Source organism: Chaetodon trifascialis, chromosome 4 (genome assembly GCF_039877785.1).
Source record: "Chaetodon trifascialis isolate fChaTrf1 chromosome 4, fChaTrf1.hap1, whole genome shotgun sequence".
Lineage (NCBI taxonomy): Eukaryota > Metazoa > Chordata > Actinopteri > Chaetodontiformes > Chaetodontidae > Chaetodon > Chaetodon trifascialis.
Genome location: NC_092059.1, coordinates 30,896,830 through 30,920,482, shown reverse-complemented (window position 1 = coordinate 30,920,482; position 23,653 = coordinate 30,896,830). Strand labels below are relative to the sequence as shown.

The 23,653-nt window shown below is 41.9% G+C and overlaps 1 protein-coding gene across 7 annotated transcripts in view; it reads left to right on the top strand.

The window, feature by feature from the left end:
* nfic (nuclear factor I/C) overlaps positions 1-23,653 on the top strand; it is a 157,225-nt gene that overhangs the window by 96,592 nt on the left and 36,980 nt on the right. For 6 of the 7 annotated variants that reach the window (XR_011602101.1, XR_011602102.1, XR_011602103.1 and 3 more), the window contains exons 8-10: positions 15,249-15,370; positions 20,803-20,916; positions 21,034-21,191. Coding sequence is in view for 4 of the 7 variants with exons in the window: in XM_070960285.1 (XP_070816386.1) it covers positions 15,249-15,370; positions 20,803-20,916; positions 21,034-21,191 (394 nt within the window). In the remaining 3 variants the exon portion in view is untranslated. The remainder of the gene's footprint in view (positions 1-15,248; positions 15,371-20,802; positions 20,917-21,033; positions 21,192-23,653) is intronic. The other variant, XM_070960288.1, reaches the window with a different exon arrangement.

The window sequence follows — 23,653 nt, the reverse complement described above, 5'->3', positions numbered from 1 at the left end:
CATTCTCTGCACTGTCAAGATCACATGTGATGCTGCATACCTAATTTCCAATGTGGAGGCCAGGTGGCCTGGGTCTGTTCATGACTCAAGGATTTATCGTGAGTCTAGCAACAGACTGCAATGTGGTAAGCAGCCTAAAGATTTGCACAATATAATTCACTTGTCTCCCTCCTTTAATATACTCTGATGTGTCCACTACACATTACAGGAGAGTTTGATGGCCTTCTGCTGGGTGACAGAGGTTACCCATGCCAACCCAGGCTGCTGACTCCTTACCCTGACCCTGAACCAGGCCCCCAACAGAACTTCAACCGGGCTCACTGCAGGACGAGAGCCCGGGTGGAGATGACCATAGGCCTGCTGAAAGCCTGTTTCCAGTGCCTATGTCACCTCAGGGTGACCCCTGAGAGGGCCTGTGATATTATTGTGGCATGTGTTGTTCTTCATAATATTGCAACACCCTGCCCTACAAATTGAAGACCCTGATGATGACCCCATCCACCCGCCATCTATGCCGGATGGCAGAGCGGTCAGAGACACCATATGCCATAGTCACTTCAGAGATTGAGTCACCATCATCACTACCACAGCAGTCAAATAAAGACACAATACACACTTCATTTGGTCTTCTGTATTTCCTACAAATACAAGAGCTAGATTAGTTAATGTTCCAATAGTTAACATAATTAACATAATTCACCTGTGACCATGCACCCACCTCTAATTTGTGCTCCAGTATTTCAATTTCTAGAGCTGCCCTCCTAATCTGGCGGTCCAAGTATTGCATTTCTTTGTTGGTTTTTTGGATTTTTTTCAGCAGGTGAATTTTATAAATCTCTTTTACTGGTAAGTGGGAATACATAAGGAGGACGTTAAATTATACAGTTACACATGAATTCCACAGAATGAGCCTCTGGTGTTTACTGAACATCCATCTTACTGTGTCAATCTGTGCAGTGGAAGTTGAGGGACTCTCCTGCTGCTGCCCAGCCATGCCCTGTGAAAAAGGATGAGAATGTGTTAATACTTCAGTGTAGGATAAATGTCACACTCTATATTCCACCAGAATGTTAAGAAATGTAAATGGGAAGAGAACTATCAGTAACATATCAAGATGTTACCTCTATAGGCCTTTCTGGATCCACCTCTGTAAAGGCAGCAGACACAGTTTCCTCGTGCTCTTCATCCTAGATGAGTGATATGTTTCAGTATACTTAAACTACCATTTGGCAAAATCTTTGGCGTATTGCCTACTTACAGTCACAAGGTCTGTTGTGGCGTGAGAAGGCTCCACCAGGCAGATACTGTAGCACCATCAGAATCTGTTTGGAAAAAAGGGAAAAAAACAACATGAAAGGGAAATAAATATTTTTATGAATAGGCTTTAAAAAAAGATATATAGGCCTAGTCATATTACATTTTATAAAGGCACTTGTGTCTTTGGGGGTGAGCTCTGAAGATGAGCTCCCTCCAGGGATTCCCTCAGCCACTGGCCTTCCTAAATTCTGGCTTAGGGCCAGCTCCTCTGCCTCCGCTAGAGGTGGCAGTGTTGGGCCACCACCCGTTTTGCGGGCATCTGCCTTCTTTCTGTTGGCTGAGCAGAAGTCTGTGTTGGTTTAAATAGGCCTAATTATTTAACAGAATATGATATAGATGAGAAGACATTTATGTGTGTGAAAACAGCATTATGTTGGGGATAAAACAACAGCCACTTAATATTTACTTTACAATGTAAAACATGATCAAAATGAGGTACCCCTATTAAATTATGCTGAGGTCTTACCTGTTTGAACAATGTTTTTATATTTCATCTTAAGCTGCTGCCAAGTGCGCTTCTCCCCCGCGGGATTGCACCTACATGAAATAAATTAATGAGCTACCCTTCAAGCAGTTTTCCCCTGTAATATTATTGTGATTGCAAAGGACTGCGTTTAAACTTACGCATTGACCCGAGCAGCAATGTTCTCCCACGTCGTCTCTCTCTCTTTTGCAGCTGCAGCGGTGTTGCACTTTTTTCTAAAAACGTGTTCAAACTCGCCATATGAAGCGCATTAAGATTTCCAGCTCTAGTGCGGTAAAAAACGCAGCCCTTCTCTTCCCTGTTGCCATGGTGACTCGTCGAATTGGGGCTCCATTGATGTTGGCTTTTTATAGCCGTGGTGCACGCGCTTAACTCTGAGTTAATCTACTCTGAGTTGATTGAACTAACTCAAATCACCTGTGCTGAAACCGGAAACTCTGAGTTTCCTATCTCAGGCTAGATCAACTCAAGGTTCAGGATTAGTAATGTAATTAGTAATGGTTGTTATCACCAGTCAGGCCTCTTCCTGCTCCTCTGTTTGTTTCAACCAGAGAAGAGAGTCATTCTGTTGCAAATCTTTTTGGATGAATTGTTTAATCATGATTTTATACACAAAAAGTTTCATATCCATCCTCCACCGTTACCAATTAAAACATTAATATTGAAAGATATATGAAATTTACTCTGCTATCAATTAAGGAAAATGTCACAGTCCAGCCCAGCAATTACCTGTGCTGCAGCTTTTCAGCCACGCCCCATACCTGCACACTTAGCCTATTGGGCTCATCAGACCTCCTGTGGAAGACCTCCTGCATGGTGCCGGTTCCAAAAACAGCCCATCTCAGGGAACCAAGCCACTACAGACCTGTCACCCTGACCTCCCACCTCATGAAGACCATGGAGAGGATCGTCCTCGGCCACCTCCGTGCCCAGGTGAGCTCTGCACTGGACCCACTGCAGTTCGCCTACCGACCTGTCATCAGGGTGGACGACGCCATCACCTACCCGCCACACCAGACCCTTTCTCACCTGGAGTCCCCTGGGAACACTGTGGGAGTCATGCTTTTTGACTTCTCCAGTGCTTTCAACACCATCCAGCCGTTAATGCTGCAGGGGAAAATGGAGGTGGCTGGTGTGGACCAACAGCTGGCTGCGTGGACCATCGACTACCTCACTGACGGACCACAGTACGTGAGGCTACACAGTTGTGTGTCAGATGTGGTAGTCAGCAGCACAGGGCCCCCCCAGGGCATAACTCCACTCTCTGTCATCTGCAGAAGTTCTATGATGATAGTGCCATTGTTAGTGTGTGTCAGAGGAATGGACGAGGACTGGTGTCAGCAGAACCACCTGATCCTTAACACCAGCAAGACCAGGGAGATGGTTATTGGTTCCGAAGGAAACCTTCCCCTCACATCCAGTGTTCCCCTGAACATCCAGGGCTCAGTCATTGACATGGTGGACTCATTTAAGTACTTGGGTGTTCACCTCAACAATAAACTGGACTGGGCAGACAATACTAAGGAAGGGCCAGAGTTGCCTACACCTGCTGAGGAGACTGAGGTCCTTTGGTGTGTGCAGGGCTCTACTCCAGACTTTCTATGACACTGTGGTGGCCTCTGCAGTGTTTTATGCCATAGTGTGCTGGGGAGGGGGCAACACGGACAGAGACAGGAAGAGACTTAACAAACTGGTTAAGGGAGCCAGCTCTGTCCTGGGCTGCCCTTGGACTCCATCGAGGAGGTGGCGGACAGAAGGATGTCAGCCAAGCTGACATCCATCATGGACAACTCCTCCCACCCCCTGCATGACACTGTAAGGACCCTAAGTAGCTCTTTCAGCACAAGACTTTTACAGGTAGGAGCGCTACCACAGGTCTTTCCTGCCCACAGCCATCAGACTGTATAACAGTGCACAATAACATCCACTCAAATGCAAGTTGTACTGATAACCGGATCACATCTCACATTTTTCCTCTGGTCTCATGTGCAATCGTCATTTTTAAATTACCTAAGTGTGTATGTATTGTATATATTGTAAATTACCATAGGGTACATAACACTTGTGCAATATTTTTTTGTCTTCTTGTCCTCTGACTTCTTGCACTCTGTCTTGTTGCTGCTGTAACGTGAATTTCCCCTATTATGGGATAAATAAAGTCTATCTTATCTTATCTTATCTTATCTTATCTTATCTTATCTTATCTTATCTTATCTTATCAGGAGGGTATTTAAGCAGCGCTGTCTCATTCTTTCTAGTTGCCAGATTGTGTATGCGTCTTGCCAGACTCTCCAGTGCTCCTTGCCAACCTGATCTCCAGTATTCAATCTAGCCTGTTCCTGACTACTCTGTCTGTCAAATCCCTGTGTCTGCAGGTGTTCCGATCTCACCACCATGGTGGTATTAAAGAGCATATTCCTCCTCCAAGAGTGGTTTCGACAGTGCTGAAATCTGTCAGTGATTTCCGCGATTTCTCATCACAGTAACTCCGTCTGAGCAAAGTGTATAGATATGTTCTTTCGTCTGTTCTTGGTTAACCCGTTCTCATTCCCAGAGTGTCATCACATCCCTCAGTGTTTCATACACATGCTAAAGAGTACCTTGTGCATCTGTATGAGATGCAGCACGCTTTCAACAAACTGTTCTTTTGGTAGTTAAACTTGAACTGCTGGCAAAATGGGGGGAGATCTGCAGCAGTCGTCAGTAATTTTCATGGGAAGCAATGCTTTTCTGGTGTCAGGAACTGTGCATGTGCTTTTGTGCAATTACAGACATGTTCTGTGTAAACTTTATGGCTTGTTTCAAAACCTTAACAGCTCTTTTGGGCATGATATGGTGGACAGTGTGATATATAATTCTTCCATACAGGATAAATATGTGAATTCATACTATGTTCATACATGTGGTAATGAGTGTAATCTAACGGGACAGTGAGTGTACATGTGTACATGTGACCCATTCTGTTACATACACATGCAGCTGTCCTGTCCTCCTGTTTCTTTATTGATCCCAGTTTGGAAAATTATTCTGTTGCAGTAGCGGTTTAAACACACAGACAACCACAAAATACATACAACAAAGGGGAATAAGGATGAGAATGGAAAAACTAAGAGAAAAAGACTTTTTCTCAAGAGAATATAAGTGTAGAAAATTCTTAAAATATGACTAAGTATCTAAACATAGAATAATAGCAATTGTTTCAAAATATGACAAACAGAAAATATATATATATAAACAGGAATAACAGCAGTTGTTAAAATATAACAACTATATATAAATATATAGTTATATAATATGTATTATAATTATAATACATATTATATAATATTACAATAATATAATAAAAAACAATATAGTTAAATATATAAACAAGTATTGACATCAATTCTTAAAAGAGAGAGTGAGCCAGAGCTATAAACTATATACCAGAAGCCAAAAATCAGCAAGTTGAAGATGATAAATAAATGTATACAACAGACAGTATGTGCACTATTGCAGTAGTGCAGATAATATGTAACACTGAAATACTGGGGTTTGTGAGGTTTAAGTTACTATTGTACAGTGTGATGGCTCGTGGCAGGAATGATTTCCTGAATTGGTCCTTCTGACAGCGGAGCTGGAGCAGTCTATTGGAGAAGGAGCTCTGGTGTCTGTCCACAAGATGTTCAGGGTTATCCATGATGGATAACAGTCTGTCCAGTGTCCTCTTCTCCACCACCTCCTCAAAAATGTCAAATTTGCAGCCAGTAATGGAGCCGGCCTTTCTGATATGTTTGTTAAGTATGGTGATGTTTCCAGCTCCGATGCAGCTCCCCCAGCACACTGCAGCAAAGGAGAGTGCATTAGCAACAACAGACTGGTAGAAGATCTCCAACATCTTGCTGCACACATTGAATGATCTGAGCCTCCTCCTCCTCAGGAAATAGAGTCTGCTTAAACAGCGTTGATGTTAGTTTTCCAATTCAGTCTGTTGTCAAGCTGCACTCCGAGGTATTTGTAATCCTCCACCACTGTGACATCCTTCCCCAGAATACACAGTGGTTGTGTGGTGGTCCCGTTCCTTCTGAAATCAATCACCATCTCCTTGGTCTTGGCCACGTTAAGCAGCAGGTGATTTCGACCAGACCATTCCACAAAATTGTCCACCACTGCTTTGTATTCCTCCGGGGGGAGTGTAGGGCCACTCATGGTTGTGAGCTAAACCTGTTGAAAAAGTGGTTTAGCTCAAGAGGAAGAAGAAGACATCCTTAATTGTCACACCACATAGTACATGCACACACACATGCCATGCTTGGTGAAATTTCCTCTCCGCTTTTGACCCATCCTGGTAGTCCTTCCTCCGTGGCAGACCAGGAGCAGTGGGCTACCATCTGACCGGGGCCCGGGGACCCAGTTTCTTTTTCTTCACCATGGTCTTCATGCATGTTTTTTAGAGGGGGGTTTAATTTTATGGAACACGGGGAGAACATGCAAACTCCTCCAAACTTGAAAGTTTTAATTTTTGGCTGAATTGGACATCTAAAGACATATTTTATGGACAAATATTTAAAAGTTGTGGATGACCCTTGCGACCTCTGGTATTTCATGGATACACTCTGCTCTGGCCTACTGACAGAAAAGCCTGCTTTGGCCTAACAACAGAAAAAGCCTGCTGGCAGCTAAAGCTAATTAGCACCAAGATGCCTCATTTCTCCATAGATGACCTCTACAAACTTCTGCAGCAGGTTGCAGTGCTGGAAACTAAAGCTCAGCATCTGGAAATAAATGCAGAAGTGAAAGGACATTGTGGAAATGACAGCACTTTGCCACTGACTCAAAACAGCATACTGGAGAATGCTAACATCCAGCTAATTAGCTCTGATACAGCTCCCACGAAACTAAAGGGCTGTGTATCAGGTAATAAATCTGCCAGTATCAGTCCTCCCTGGAATGCTCTCGGGGCAAAGCCCAACAGGTAGAACCCAGCGCCCAGAGATCTGTGATGCGACAGGCTGGCCTGCATTATCATCCTCCTCAACACCTGTGCAGAGTAAGACACAGCCGTGGCTAAAATCTAAAGGGAAGATGAGCAACAAATCTCCCAAACCAGCTAGTGTGGAGTTACAAAATCGGTTTGCTCCACTATTGCAGGACCCTGGATCTCCAACTGAAAACCTGGATAACTTCTCAGACTCACAGAGAAGGGTAAGGCCTGACAGGAAGTCAGAAGCTGGAAAGCTACTGACTGGTCCTGAGACTCTGGTTGTTGGTGATTCTGCTATCAAAGATGTGGGAAGAATATACGGCAGAAACACAAAAGTGTTGTGCTTTCCTGATGATACAGTCTCCAACATGACCGACAAAATCCTCAAAGATGTGGGAAGAATGTACGGCAGAAACACAAAAGTGTTGTACTTTCCTGATGATACAGTCTCCAACATGACCGACAAAATCCTCAGTATTGTTGCAGAAGTTCCAACTCTGAAATACCTTGTACTGCACACAGGGGCAAATGATATTGCAAAACGACAATCTGAAGTGCTCAAACGAGATTTATTTAAACTGCTAAATGCAGTGAGCTCTCTGAATGCTGAAGTCTTCTTCAGTGGGCCCTTACCACCAGTCAGAGGAGGAGGAAAGAGATTCAGCAGATTGTTGGCAGTAAACAGATGGCTTTCAACTGCATGTGATGTCCACTCAGTGCATTTTATTGACAATTTTTACTTTTTCTGGGGCCACAGACAGGACTTTCCGTAAACACAGACTTTCCCTAAACAAGTCAGGAGTAAAACTTTTTGCCTCCAACCTTCTTCCTGCGTCACACTGTTCCCACTCCCAAGGACAAGAGACAAGAGGAATCCAAACAAAAGCAGCAAACACCAAAACATGAAGGAGAACCAACTCTCCCCCCGCCTGTATGCTCTAACCATGAGGGATGCCAGAGCAAAAAAGGGGATGCCTCATGTCCTCCACCAGGTTTTTAGCCAACTTAACTTAGCTCTTTTAAATGTTAGGTCTTTGGCAGGCAAATCATTCTTAATCAATGACTTTATCATCAAGCACAAACTTGATTTTATGTTTTGTCGTTCAGCCTTCGTAACCATCTACAAACCCCCAAAATACAATGCAAAGTTTTCTGATGAGTTTGCCAATCTACTGTCTGTTGTTTGTATTGATTTTGAGTGTGTTGTGTTAGTGGGTGACTTCAACATTCATGTTGATAATCTCAAAGATGGATGTGCTAAAGAACTTTTAAACATTCTGGATCACTTTGGCCTATCTCAGCATGTAACACATTCAACACATAACAAAGGGCATATTGTTGTGTGAGAGAAAACAAGGCCAGAACCAAAACAGAGTCTTTATTAATAAACAAAGTACAACTGAAAATCACTGGGAACGGGAAAAAATCAAAGTACAACACAAAACCAAAAGAGCTCCAAAAGGGAGAGACTAGACTTACTATTGCTAGAACTGAAAACTCGCCCAACACAAAAACTGGCTGAAAAAACCCTCTCAAACAGTAAAGAACTAAAAGTGGACAAACAAACCGAAAAACTCCAAAAGGGAGAAACAAGTCTTATTAATGCTTGTAACAAAAAACTCACGCTCTAAAAAACTGCCGGAGGAAAACACACTGTAGACAAAGCACGTAGGTAACTAGCTACTGGCACGAGAGCAAGAGACATGAGGGAATCATGGCTGGACATGAGAATAGTCTGGCACAGAAACGAGCATGCTTGGAGCATATGAAAGCCGGCTGATTGCCGATGCGCTGCAGGTGCGACTCGTGTGCCTCGCCCTCGTGCCTCCGCCTCTCCGCTCCGAGATCAGCTGTGGTGAAACGGAAAAAGAACAGATGTAAATAATCAGACATAACGAAAAACCCCGAGACCATGACACATATATTAGATTTGGTTATCTCCAAAGGGCTTAATATCTCTGAGGTTGTGGTGAAGGATGTTGCTCTTTCCGATCATTACTGTGTGTCATTTAAAATGGCAACACCTGCTATTCTTAACAAAAGTGGAACAGAGGTAATCAAAAAGCGTTATATTAATGATAACACCTGTGCAGTCTTCACTCAGTCTTTTACACCATCACCAACACTGCCCTCAGCTTCAACTGATGACCTTGTAAATAGTTTCAGTTCCAAAGTTATGACTATTATTGACTCCATCGCCCCAGTTAAGACCAAAGTTTGGAAGGAAAGAGGCACCTTGGAGAAACACCACACTGGTCAAAGTCCAGAAAAGAGTCTGGAGACAGGCAGAGCGCAGGTGGTGAAAAACCAAACTCCAGGTTCTTTAGGAGATTTACAAAAACAGTCTCCACACCTATAACCATGAACTAAAGAAGGCAAGGCAAGCATTTTTCTCAGAGATTATGAACAGAAACTGTAATAATGCCCGCATTTTGTTTTCTGTTGTGGATAGACTGACAAACCCCACAGCATCAGTCCCTCCTGAGCTGCTATCCAACAAGTCATGCAATGATTTTGCAGCCTTTTTTACAGATAAAATTTCAAGGATAAGACAATCTGTGCCTTCTTGTTCTCCAGTTAATCTAGCACATTTTAACCTTCTAAATCATACAAGGCTGACAGAAACTGTATCACAGTTAAAATCCACAACATGCTGCCTTGATACTCTGCCAAAAAAGTTTTTTAAAAATGTTTTTCATTGTATAGCTCCAGATGTGTTGCAGATAATAAATAATTCCCTTCAGTCCGGTCAGTTTTCCCAGGCCTTGAAAACTGCAGTCATTAAACCTCTCCTGAAAAAGACTCATCTGGATGCTTCAGTAATAAGTAACTACAGGCCAATATCAAATCTACCCTTTCTGGGAAAAATTATTGAAAGGTTGTTTTTCAACAAACGCATGCTTTCATGATGCAGAACAACCTTTTCAATGCATTTCAGTCTGGATTTCGTCCACACCACAGCACTGAGACTGTACTTATCAATGTTTTAAATGACATACATCTGAATAATGATGCCTCCAAAAGCTCAGTCTTAGTATTATTAGATCTTAGTGCTGCCTTTGATACAGTTGATCATAACATACTTCTTGACAGACTGGAAAATGTGGGTGGGACTTACTGGGACTGTACTACACTGGTTCAAATCCTATTTACAAGATAGAGACTACTTTGTGTCAATTGGTGAGCATGTGTCTGAACGAAAAAAGATGATGTGTGGGGTGCCACAAGGGTCCATTCTCGGACCACTTCTTTTCAATATCTACATGTTGCCCCTAGCTCAGATTATGGAGCATCATAATATTTCTTATCATACTTACGCAGATGATACACAACTTTATATTTCTGTGTCATCACATGATTACAGTCCTTTACTTTCACTGAGTGAGTGTATTCATCAAATCAATGAGTGGATGTGCCAGAATTTTCTTCAGCTTAATGCAGATAAGACAGAAGTGATTGTATTTGGCCCCAAAAATGAAAGGTCAAAGATCAGTGCTCACCCTAACTCCATGTCACTGACAACAACAGATAAAGCCAGAAATCTAGGTGTAATTATTGATTCTGACCTGAATTTTATCAATCATTTAAAGCTCATTACCAAATCAGCCTACTACCACCTGAAAAATATAACCAGAATTAAGGGATGTCTGTCCAAAGAAGACATGGAAAAACTCGTTCATGCATTTATTTTCAGTAGGTTGGACTATTGCAATGGAGTCCTTATTGGCCTAAACAAAAAAACAATTAGGCAACTACAGCTGATTCAAAATGCTGATGCATGAGTCCTTACAAACACCAGAAAAATGGACCATTTCACACCAGTCCTCAGATCACCCCTTACAGAAAAACCACACGAATGTCATGTGTGCAAATCACATGTGGTCACATGTGATTATATGGACATGTGATTTTGCACATGTGAATTTAACATGTAAAAACATGTTAAATATGTGAAACCCATGTGATTACATGTGAAACCCATGCAAATTCCTATGTGAAACCCATGGGATTCCATGTGAAACCGATGTAAATTCCTATGTGAAACCCATGTGATCACATGTGAAACTCATGTTTTTACATGTGTAACCCATGTTATTACATGTGTAACCCATATAGACTCCCATGTGAAACCCGTGATTCCATGTGAAATCCATTTTATCACATGTGTAACCCATGTTATTACATGTGTAACCCATATAGACTCCCATGTGAAACCCATGTGATTACATGTGAAACCCATGGGATTCCATGTGAAACCCATATTATTACATGTGAAACTCATGTTTTTACATGTGCAAGCCATATAAACTCCCATGTGAAACCGATTCAAATACCCATGTGAAACCAAGTGGGTTTCAAAATAGTCTTAGTACTTACATATTCTATATAAAATTTAAACCAACAAAACACAAATCTAAACTAGGAATGCAAGCAGTCTTGGATGTGCCTGGCAGATGAGGGTGCACGATATGATCTGTCCATCCATACAAAGGCAGACTTCAAACCAGTGTTTAATATTCAGTTTAGTATTGTTTAGTAATTTTACAAGAAATAAAGTAGTTAAGACAAATATAAGTGTGTTTGTAAAAGCATAATGATAAATGTATGACATAGACAACAAATCATCAGTAAATTATGTCACAACTGAAGCAATCCAAATAATTAAAATAAACGGTAACTGAAAAAAAAGTAACATATGTTTGTACAGGCTCTCAGTTTTACAATAAAGCACAAGAACAGTAATTGCAGTGGGATGGGGAGGGGGGTGATAGCCTTCACATCAACATCATCCACCAACGTGTCCCAAGTATCGTTACCAGTAACACTAACGTTACTATTGCTAACTAGCTAATCGACTTAATTTCTCTAAATTCTCTCTCATCAACTCACAGTATCACTCGACTGACAACTCAAGGACACAACTCAGCCCACAGCCTTCAACGCAATAATAGCTGAGCTGCCTTGAACTTTGCATTGCACGCAGGGAGTAGTAGTTTTTTTGCATGTCTGAAAGCCATGAAACAAAACGATACAGTTTTCCTAAAGAACAACGAATATTGATATAACATTATGGTAGCATCGCCTGCAATCTGAGCGATCACCTGTGCGAGGAGGTTTTTTTCCCATTTCGCATGCATTTTTAATCGCCCTCACCATGCTTGCTCCGCGTCCTGGACAAGCCTGTATTTTTTGTTTGAGAGGAACTTCTCCAGATTAGGAAACTGACTTCACAACTATTCCAGTTTGGATTTCTACAACATATGGAAGGTAAGGAATTCACCTGAACTTTTCACAAAAGACCAGCTGGGATAACCACAGGTTTTGAGGGCATCCCTCAGGTGTTTGTGTTCCTTGTCTCTGGCGTGTTGGCTGGTTGGAACATTATCAGCTCTGTGTTGGAGAATTCTGATAACACCTAGTTTGTGTTCCAGTGGGTGATGTGAGTCAAAAAGGAGGTACTGGTCTGTGTGAGTAGGTTTTCTGTAAACCCCAATATGGAGGCTCCTTCTCTCCAATGTGGAAATCACAGTCCAAAAAAGGCAAACTCATGTCCTCGACATCCTCTCGAGTGAATTTGATGTTCTTGTCCACTGAGTTAATGTGCTCGGTGAAGGCTTGCACTTCTTGGCTTTGGATTTTTACCAATGTGTCATCCACATATCTGTACCAATGACTTGGTGTTGTTCCTTTGAAAGAGTTCAGAGCTGTTCTTTCCATGTTCTCCATGTATGGATTAGCCACAATGGGGGATACTGGTGAACCCATCGCACACCCATGTTTTTGCCTGTAAAACCTCCCCCTAAATTGAAAATAGGTGGTTTTTAAGCAGAGTTCCGGTAAATGGCATATTTGCTCCGGGTTAAGGGTAGTTGTGTTCTGCAAAGTGTTGTCTTGTAACAACTGCTGCCTCACTGTTTCCACTGCATCCTGAGTTGGAATGCATGTGAACAACGATGTGACATCGAAGGAAACCATTGTTTCTGATGGGTCTAGTTTTAAGTCCCGGACCTTATTTACAATGTCCATTGAGTTCTGGATGTGATGTGGTGTTTTGCCAACCAGTGGTGCTAAGATGTTGGCCACAAACTGAGCAATGTTGTATGTCACAGAGTTGATGCTGCTGACAGAAATTGTTGTGGTGTCATGGCAAAATTCAATCCTTTGTGTTGAGTCTTCACTTTTTTGCCTCCAGGTGACCAATTGCATATTGGAAGTGTTATGTCTTGACTGCAAGTTCTGAAATTTCTTTGTTTGTCTGTCTTTAGTTTTGTTGTGCTGGGAAGGTGGGCTTTCAATGTGAATTCTATGACTTTCTTACAGACATCTTCAGGTAGTGATGACATAAGTTTGTACTGTAGGTTGTCAAATTTCACTTTTAGGCTTTCAATGGTGAAATTGACCTGCCTTACTCTCTCATTCAGCAGTTGTTTTTGAGTGTTTTCCATGATTTTGTCGGTCCTGTAGCCTTTCATGGTGGATCGTAGGCGTAGGCTTACTGGTGTGAGGCAGTTTTGTCACCTCAGGTTCAACCTGAGATGGTTTCTGTAATCCGCCATTTTCCGAGCCATCCTTTCATATTCCCGCACCATTTTTAGGATAGCCAACCCAAAATGTTCAGAAACATGCTTGTGAATATTCTCATTCATCCAGGTCATTGTAAGCTTCAGGGCATTCAATCGTTCGCAACTGGACTTGTCAGTTTGTCTTGGAAAACGTTTCACCTCTCATCTGAGCAGGCTTCATTAGTTCATCAGACTAGATAGGACAGCTCTAGTCTAATGAAATGGTGTTAGATTCAAGTATTTATCCTCTAAGTGAGGCCAACCCCCAAAGCCAAGGATGGTATCACTCTATTGTGAGGCAAACGATCACCCATTAAAGCAGGGTAGGGTGCAACCCTTGGGTGTCAACAACATTCGTCTGCCTCGTTGGTGTCCCATTCTTGTCATTGGGAGGCTCCTTGAGCCATGTGTGAATGGCTTTGTTTTTTATTTTCAGAGGCTAGATGAACATTAACATTTCAAACCTGGGAATAGTCTCTGACAAAGGCTGGTGCACCCCAAAGACTGGACACTTCATACTCAGAAGAACAATCTGTTGTATGCAGTCCAGTGCAGTGAGGAATGCACCGACTTATATATTGGGGAAACAAAACAGCCACTGAGCAGACACATGGCACAACACAGAAGGGCTAACTCTTCAGGTCTAGACTCAGCTGTTTACCTGCACCTCAAGGAGGAAGCACACTCCTTTGAAGATAAAAATGTGCATATTCTGGACAGAGAAGGCAGATGGTTTGAAAGAGGAGTGAGAGAAGCCATCCATGTCAAGGTTGAAAAACCGTCTCTGAACAGAGGGGGAGGACTGAGACACCACCTATCTCCAACACACAATGCTGTCCTTTCATCTCTTCCAAAGAGATTCAAAAATTTTGCCTCTGAAAATAAAAAAACAAAGCCATACACACATGGCTCAAGGAGCCAAGAACTGATGAAGCCTGCTCGGATGAGAGGCGAAACGTCTTCCAAGACAAACTGACAAGTCCAGTTGCGAACGATTGAATGCCCTGAAGCTTGTGGGGATAATGCCAGTCTTAAGTTACAAATGACTACAGGTCCAGGAGATGGCCCGAGATCTTTTAAAAGTTTAGTTGGTTGGGGGTTGCTGTAGAAGCTAACACCAGCTTAGAGAGATACTCTCAAAATGTTTAATAAATCAGGTGAACTGGAATTTAGGTGGCACGGTGGACCGGTGGAAACACTGTCGCCTCACAACTAGAATGTCCCGGTTCGATTCCCCCTGTGGGTGCTGGGGGCATGTCCTCCACCATGCCTTTGGTGCCTGCTGCTCGAGGAAAGGGGCCTTTCTGTGTGGAGTTTGCTAGTTCTCCCTGTGTTCACCTGGGGCTTCCTCCTTAAAAAAATAACCCACTAAAAAACATGCGAGAAGATCACCACCTGACCAATGGTGACAAAAGAAACTGGGTCCCTGGGCACTAGTTGGCTGTTAGCCCACCGCTCCTGGTCCACCGTGGAGGAAGGACGGACCAAGGATGGGTCAAATGCAGAGAAAAATTCACAAGAAGCATGGCGTGTGCAGTTTCCCTCCCTATCTTTGCATGTTGTGTGTTAATGTGACTAATAAAGGTTGTCTTCTTCTTAATTGAACATAAGAACATTGTACAAATAATTTTAAATAAGTAGCTTGAGATTGGCAACACATTTTGTCCCTTATCTCATTTATTTTCTGTAGAGAAAAATTTTTAAAAAATCAGGAACCTTAAAGGGTGAGCAGCTAACAGATGGATGTTTTTGATTTATGATGAGCATGGCTACAGTGTCAAATATTAGTAGAGGATTATGTTTATGGTTTGTAATTGAGAGCAATAAGCTGCTCTGGGAGCAGACAGAGCACACTTGTAACACCATGCACCATGAAACTATGATCCTAAATGTCTATTTCTGTCTTTGTATGTGTCTGCAGGAGTAAACGTCATAAGTCTGGCTCTATGGAGGAAGAGGCTGACAGTCCAGGAGGGGAATACTACCACTCACCTTCCTCCCCTGCCAGCAGTTCCAGAAACTGGACTGATGACATGGAAGGAGGTAACAGAATCCAAATATGAACAAGAGTAAGACTTACTGTATCCAGTGTCTGTAAATGGATGCACAAATAACACTTATCATTAAAGCAGGGGCAGGGAGCGTTTTTCTTATCAAGAGCTGTTTGAATTTTTATAACATCCTTCAAGGCCCATACTTTCAAACTGGGGGTAGCGGTGCAGCGGGCCATACTAAGCAAATGTACACATACTGTATATCACTCTAACCGAGCGGGGTAAACTTATGGGGTATGATCCTCACCATCAGGAATCAGGGGTTAACCTGTGGCAACATTTCAGCAGTTCCCTCTACACATGACCACTGCTAGACAACATTATACGAATGGTCCTGGTGACAAGTAATTTCCCTGATAACAAAAGTAACAACACAGAAACAATTCACTTTGCAGTTTGCGGGTCCATCACTGTTGAGATTGGCTCTAATTTAGGTGACAGTTTAGCTCAGTGCTTTGAGTGACCACACTTATGGGGAGCATACAGAGGAATCATTGATTTGAATCTGCAGAGATATACAACCAGTGGCCACTTTACTAGGTACACCTATACAATCTAATGCTGTTTCACCAGCTCAGCCATAAATTCTGCCTTTATGTTGCCTATAATGTATTATAGCTGTCTTAGAGTTGTCAATTCAATTATGTTATAGCATCAACATCATAGTTGGTGATATTGTACTGAGATGCATTACATTAATGTATGTCAGTAGGGAGGAAAAAATGGAAATACCTGTCAATATAATGTACTTCAGGACAACTCCATTAACTATGGCATCAGTAATAAACATATAATTTAATGTACACAACAAAAACTGAACATTATGAAATTCATAAAGGTAGAAGTCATGCCAGAGCTTTTATATACTTTTCTGTCACCTAAAAGACAGAGAATAAACTTCTGTCTTGAGATACTGTAAAATTAAATGTCATCCAAAAAAGATCAAGATGTTGGTTCAGCAAGCACACTGGCTGCACACAACAAAATCTTTATGTACATATATTATGGTTTCATCATAGTCAAAGGTGCGTTACAAGTCCAACTAGATGTAAGTTCAGAAAGTTCACATCTCCAGTATGAGATTTTTCTCTCATTTCTTTTACAATCTCACAAATCTGTAAGCTATGTTTCCTAGAAAATTAAATGAAAATTTTTACCCTTAGCATGGAAAGTTATGTTGTACATCTTAAATACATCACTGTATTCTATCTAACAACTGTTAAAAACATGACCTCAGTTTTGTGGTTATGCACAAGCAGCTGGCCAAAGCAGCTGTTTTGAGCGCGAGGTGGAGTGAGTACAATTTGATGCCCCTTCGTTGTTAGATAGATATAGATATAGATATATACACATGCACCAACGTGCACACACACAAAGTGAAGACTATTCAATTCAATTCAATTCAATTCAATTCAATTCAATTCAATTCAATTCAATTCAATTTAATTTTATTTGTATAGCGCCAAATCACAACAGAAGTATAATATACTAGTAGCTGAAAGGGAGGATGTGTAAATGCCTTTGCATCTCAAAGTCATTTAATGTGGCATACATAATAGTTACTTGTTTGCTATGTGAGAGCTTATCTGGTGGTGGTGGTATATGGTATTTGCACTCCTCTACTCTTAAAAGATATAATTTTGGCATATTTCTCAATAATCACATATGCAGTTGCCAGTTCAGTTATAATGTTCACTTTTGGTTTTGAGCAGATATTTATAATTATTCATACCAATTCCTGCATTAATATCAATGAAATTATTAATATGATTTAATAATAACAGGGCATCACCCTGAGATCAGGGACCAATAACTAGACAGTGGATACAGTCTGGAAAGGGGGGCTGTTCGCTTGAAATACCAATGTTTAAAATACCATTTTATGTTTATCGGGTCAACAGTGAAGAGTTGATTCCAAGCACTAACCCTCGCAACCAGCTGTTGCCACAACTCATGCGCAGAAATTATCACACAATTGCAATTTAAATTGCTTTTTAAATGTACAAGAGCATGTATTTAACTTCTTCAGTACTGATGAACAATCAATAATCCTTCAATCAATGAAGATGCATTGTCTAACTACAACACAAGCAGCTATGACAGAAGCAATTATACTAACAAGCATAAATGCAGCAAGCAAACATGATGCACATGTGAATGCATATGTGTACGCATGTGATAGAGTGTGTGTGAGAGAGAGAGGTTCAAGACTGCATGGCTTGACAGAGATATGAGAAGCTCAATGGACGACATGTTTTCACATTTCCGAACACAAGCAGGCTGAGTTGTAATACCACTAACAGCACCCTTAACCTCCTGACTACCAGGAAAAAAATATTGTCCAATCACATCTTTTTTTTTTTTTTCAATTCCCCAAAATTCAAAAGGTAATTAGAATACTGAAAACATTTTATTTATTTATTTATTTTTTTTTCAGGACACTTTTTAAACACTTAAATACAATGCTAAAATACACTTAAAATAATTCAGACAATGTTTTAATGTGTTATTAAGAGACTTATCTAAAGTGTGCCAACAACATTTCAAGCCAAAATCTGCTCAATAAAAAGTATTAGGCACTTACTTTTCCTCTTCCCCTAAAATACGCTTGCACTGATGGACGTCATTTTCCTTGATGAGAAAGAGAAAGGTACCAAAGCCCCACCACTTCACATTTGGTATCATTGAAAGCCCTAAATGTTATCTGTAGACAGCAGGAGTTAATTCAGTAGTATGCAGTGGGTGGGAGTCCTCCACAGAGGACAAATTTGAACTACTGGTAGTCAGGAGGTTAAGGTGTGCGTGTTAATGCCTGCAAAGGTACGTGAATGTGTGTGTGTGTGTGTGTGTGTGTGTGTGGGGGGGGGGGGGGGGGGGGGGTGCTCAAAGTGATGCATTGTAAGAAACTCTAATTGCTGAGGAAAGACACAATAACTATCTCTTTAACACACAGAAACCTGACATTCAAAGTCAGCTCAGAGTTCGTTTAAGTTCAATTAAGTTCTTTTAACTGATAAACTGCAACTTACCAACTTTAGGGAAGTGGCAGAAACTTAACACAAAACAAAACAAAGCCAGATGGCATGGAACACAATCAACGTAATGTAGAATGCAGAAAGTACCGTGATCTCAAACAGCAACACCAGGACTCTGTGGTCCATTAATTTCGCAATACAGTAAAGCTTATACAACAATGAAACTTACAGTAACACGCATTAAACTGTCTTTGCCCAGACAAAAGTCTCTACTTAATCTTGCTTCAGAAGCGATTAGTGTTTGTTTCATTTCATCTAGTGTGTTCAGCATTTCTTCAAGCTCAGATGGTGATGGGGCTGTTGTGTAGGCCAGGGGTTCCCAAACTTTTCCATGCCATGGCCCCCCAAACAGCATTAGCTTCTGGCCGGGGACCCCCTTTGCAAACCCACTGACAATGCTACAAAATATGGAAAGAAACATCAACTTTTAGAATGATTTTCCTACTTTTATTCACTATTCAATAATTATTACATGTTTTAGCATAAGAATATTAACAAACATGTTTTCAACACTGTATTATATTCCCACTGAATAATGAAACTGTTGACAGACAAGAACAGAACAAAAGAAATCAAATTTCTCTCAATTGTGTGTGTGTTCACTATTAAATAATTATTACATTTGTTTAGCATAAGAATATTATTAACTAGCATCCATCCATTGTCTATGTCTACTTAAAGTACAAACATTTGATTAGGAATGATACACCCCCTGTAGGAACTTCTCGTCACAGTGGTGAGGTGGCAAGTGTTGATTCTTATATCATTGATGATGTCGCAGGCATTCTCCTGAGTTCAGGTAGGTCTCATCCAATGAGGAAACAGGATTTGGATTCAAGCCAAATCTGACACTCAGGTGTGATTTGCAAAGCTAGACTGTTTGTCAGGCTTTAGTTTGTGTATGTGGGCTTTGTTCAGGCTTTTAATTTCACATGCTGGTCTGTCTTCGTCCACACAGTGAAGTCCCAGCACTGGCATATGAGGTCATCAAAGTCAGTCTCCCATGGTTTCACATGTTAGCTCTGTAACAGAGAAATATGTGAAGTAATTAGCGATCTGCAATTATACTTTCTTTTTACTGTGATCATCCACCTTTATGCTGGCAATCTCATCATCCGTCACCCATCACTGCACTGTGTAACAAAGGATGTGGGTAATGCTTGAATTAACCAAAGACTAACTAAAAGTAGCTCCATAAAACAGCACTATTGACTAGTTTCATTAGAGGTCAGGTAATGCATACGACAGTGTATGGAAGTGTTGCAGCTCTCCTAGGAGTTCCTGTAATTGTTGTTGACTACTTACCTGTCATTCTGTGAGCCTTGTGCACTACAAATCTGTTCTCGGTTCAGCTTTCTTGTTTGACCATTCTCAGTTTATAGTATAACTAGTCCTCACAGTCTGCCTGTCCCACTATAACTAGTCCACCTCTTTTTTCTCACTGTGCTCCACAAAGTTTTCAAGCATTTTTAGTTGGAAGACACTGCAGTCCCAGCTGTGACGAAATTGTCAGAAACAGCAGAAAAAGTAAAGTATAAACTAAAGTATACTAATGCTAATATAGTACATATTAGTATACTAGTATTTTATCTGATAAGGGCTAATTTGAGGTTATCAGGTTATCTATTCATGATTCACCTGCTTTCAGCACGTTTTATTTTTCATGAGATGGGACTGCTGTATGGCATTATGGACACAGTAATGTAGTGGGTAAGGCATCCCACTTTCATGTAGGAGTTGTACGTACTCGAGTACTTGTATGTACTCTCTTGGGGGTGCCCCTGTTAGCTCACTTGGTAGAGCGTGTACAACGCATTAAGGCTAAGTGCAGTGGCCCAGGCTCAATTGCCGCTCAAGCTGTTGGTTGTATGTCATCCCCTCTCTCCCCCTTCCTTCTCTGTCTCTCCAACTGTCAGTGTCTAAATAAAACAGAAATGCCAAAATAAAAATCTTTGAAAAAAAAAAAGCACTCTCTTGTTATGTACCAGAATAATGAAACTTTGAGATTTTACACTTTTTTCACTTTTTTCATTTGTTTTATTATTTAGATACCATAATTTCCTCTACCAGGGAATTAATGAAGTCTTATCTTGTCCTCTCTTATTTTAGATATCCCTATATTTTGAATATTGGAGTTGGGTACTATACTGAGGCAAAAGGCCAGGTTAGGTTTTCGTTTCAAATGAGAGGCTTCTAGTTTCACAGTGATAAATTGGAATAAGAGGCTAATAATGCAGTAGTGGTACCAGAGCTTAGCAAAAACTAAATTTAGAGCTGTTGTTAAGTTGCTCTTTAAACCAGCAAGTTAATAAATAACAGGGTGCCAGTGCCTTAGGTGCTTGCACCAATGAATATGAGTGTATGTTTGCTTTTGTGTGTGCTTAAGGTCTGTCTCCTCCAGTGAAGAAGGCAGAGCTGGACAGTCCCTCTCACCAGGAAGATTCACCAAGACAGGGCGCCTTCACTCAGCATCAAAGGCCAGTCATAGCTGTTCACAGTGGTCAGTAACACACACACGCAAATAAATATGATTTACTCCCATAAGGAGAATACAAAGAATAAAATGCCATTTACTGTATTGTTTCTTCCTCTCTGCCTCATCTCTCCCTCTGTTCAGGTCTGTCTCGGAGTCCCCACCCTTCCTCATCTCTTCATTTCCCACCCTCCTCCTACTTCTCCCATGGAGCAATCCGCTATCCTCCTCACCTGGCCCAGGACCCCCTAAAAGATCTGGTCTCATTGGCCTGCGACCCTGCAAATCAAACCCCCAGCTCGGTGAGTACAACCAGTTAAATGGTCAGTACGTCACAGAACTCCAAATACTGTTCCCTTTCTCCACAACTACCTTAACTGGCTAACAGCTAGCATTTTACGAGAATTAAATACACAAGTTTTCACAGTCAGATTATTACAGATTAGAGAATCCACCTCTGATTTAGGATTCTAGTAATTTCTTGTTCAGTAAAATGAAGAAAACCCATACCAGCCAGTTGCAGTATCATAGTGCCAGCAGTTTCATACCTCCACACACAGAGAAAGAGGGAGAGAGAAGAAATAGCAAAGGTAAGAACAAAGAAACTACTGCACATTGCAACACCCAAATATTAAATTTTTGTTCAGCTAATACTTATCTTGACTTTCAAGGCAACATTATAGAAGATATAGAAATATAGAGAAATATATATACAGTATATACACACTGAATAAAAATATTAACGCAACACTTTTGTTTTTGCTCCCATTTGTCATGAGCTGAACTTATAGATCTAAAACATTTTCTATATACACAAAAGATCCATTTCTCTCAAATCTTGTTCACAAATCTGTCTAAATCTGTGTTAGTGAGCACTTGTCCTTTGCCGAGATAATCCACCCCACCTCACAGGTGTGATATATCAAGATGCTGATTAGACAGCATGAATATTGCACAGGTGTACCTTAGGCTGGCCACAATAAAAAGCCACTCTGAAATGTGCAGTTTTGCTTTACTGGGGGGGTCTGGGGGGTCAGAAAACCAGTCAGTATCTGGTGTGACCACTATTTGCCTCACGCAGTGCAACACATCTCCTTCACATAGAGTTGATCAGGTTGTTAATTGTGGCCTGTGGTATGTTGGTCCACTCCTCTTCAACGGCTGTGCGAAGTTGCCGAATATGGGCAGGAACTGAAACATGCTGTCGTATACGCCCATCCAGAGCATCCCAAACATGCTCAATGGGTGACATGTCCGGTGAGTATGCTGGCCATGAAAGAACTGGGATGTTGTCAGCTTCCAGGAATTGTGTACAGATCCTTGCAACATGGGGCTGTGCATTATCATTCTGCAACATGAGGTGATGGTCGTGGATGAATGCCACTACAATGGGCCTCAGGATCTCGTCACGATATCTCTGTGCATTCAAAATGGCATCAATAAAATGCACCTGCGTTCATTGTCCATAACATACACTTGCCCATACCATAACCCCTCTGCCACCATGGGCCACTCAATCCACAATGTTGACATCAGCAAACCGCTCACCCACACAACACCACACACGCTGTCTGCCATCTGCCCTGAACAGTGAAAACTGTGATTCATCCGTGAAGAGAACACCTCTCCAACGTGCCACATCCACCACTGTGACTGTCTTCTGTTCTTTGTCTACCACCACTATGTCTGGTTGGTTCACCATCACCAGTTTGTCTGTTTGGAACTGGAAGTCCCACAGGATCTTGGCTACAGATGTTCCTGTGTACGATGCTAGCCACCTGGTTATGATGTTCCATGTATGCCTTCCCTGCCAGCATCTCTTACACCCCGCTGTTATGTGCTGGATTGTCTCAGGGGCATCTTTGCACAGCCTGCACCTGGGGTCTTGTCTGCTGTGGTAGATCCCGGCCTCTATTGACCTTGTGTTCAAGGCTTGTGTGGCCATGGTCAGTGCCTCTGTGCTGTCTTTCAGTCCAGCCTTTTCCAGCCACTGGTATGTTTTTGCTATGTCAGGGTACATGCCATGCAGGGGCTTGTCTGTTGATGCCAACTCTTCTGGGTCCTCCTTACTGGGATTCTGCTGCCTGAGGCATTCACTCAGCAGGTCATCATTGGGGGCCATCTTCAAGCCCAGAGGCTTACTGTTTCCTCCTGGATAGTGGCTCTGATGCTTACTAGCCCGTGGCCTCCTGTCTTCCACTTAGTGTATAGCCTCAGGAAGCTGGACTTGGGGTGAAACCCTCCATGCATCTTAAGGAGCTTCCTTGTCTTGATATCAGTGGCTTCCATTTCTTCTGGTGGCCAGGATATTATACCAGCAGGGTATCTGATTACTGGGTGTAGGTGTTTATTGCCTGGATCTTGTTCTTGCCATTCAGCTAACTCTTCAGGACCTGCCTCACCCTCTGAAGATATTTGGCTGTGGCTGATCTCCGTGTTGCCTCCTCATGATTGTCATTTGCCTGTGGGATCCCTAGGTATTTGTAGCTATCCTGAACATCTGCTATGTTGCCTTCAGGTAGTTCAACCCCTTCAGTGGCGATCATCTTCCCTCTTCTGATCTGGTCTTACAGACCTGGGTGACTGCCCTGTCAACCAGTAGTTGGTGTTTGGCTCCCCTGGTGTTGTTGCCAGTTCCTTTCTGTGCTTTACTCATGTACTGATCCATGTGCCTACTCATCTTAGCCACTATGATGTCTGACAGGAGCTTCCATGTTGCACTCAGGCAGGTTATAGGCCGGCAGTTGGATGGTACCGGGCCCTA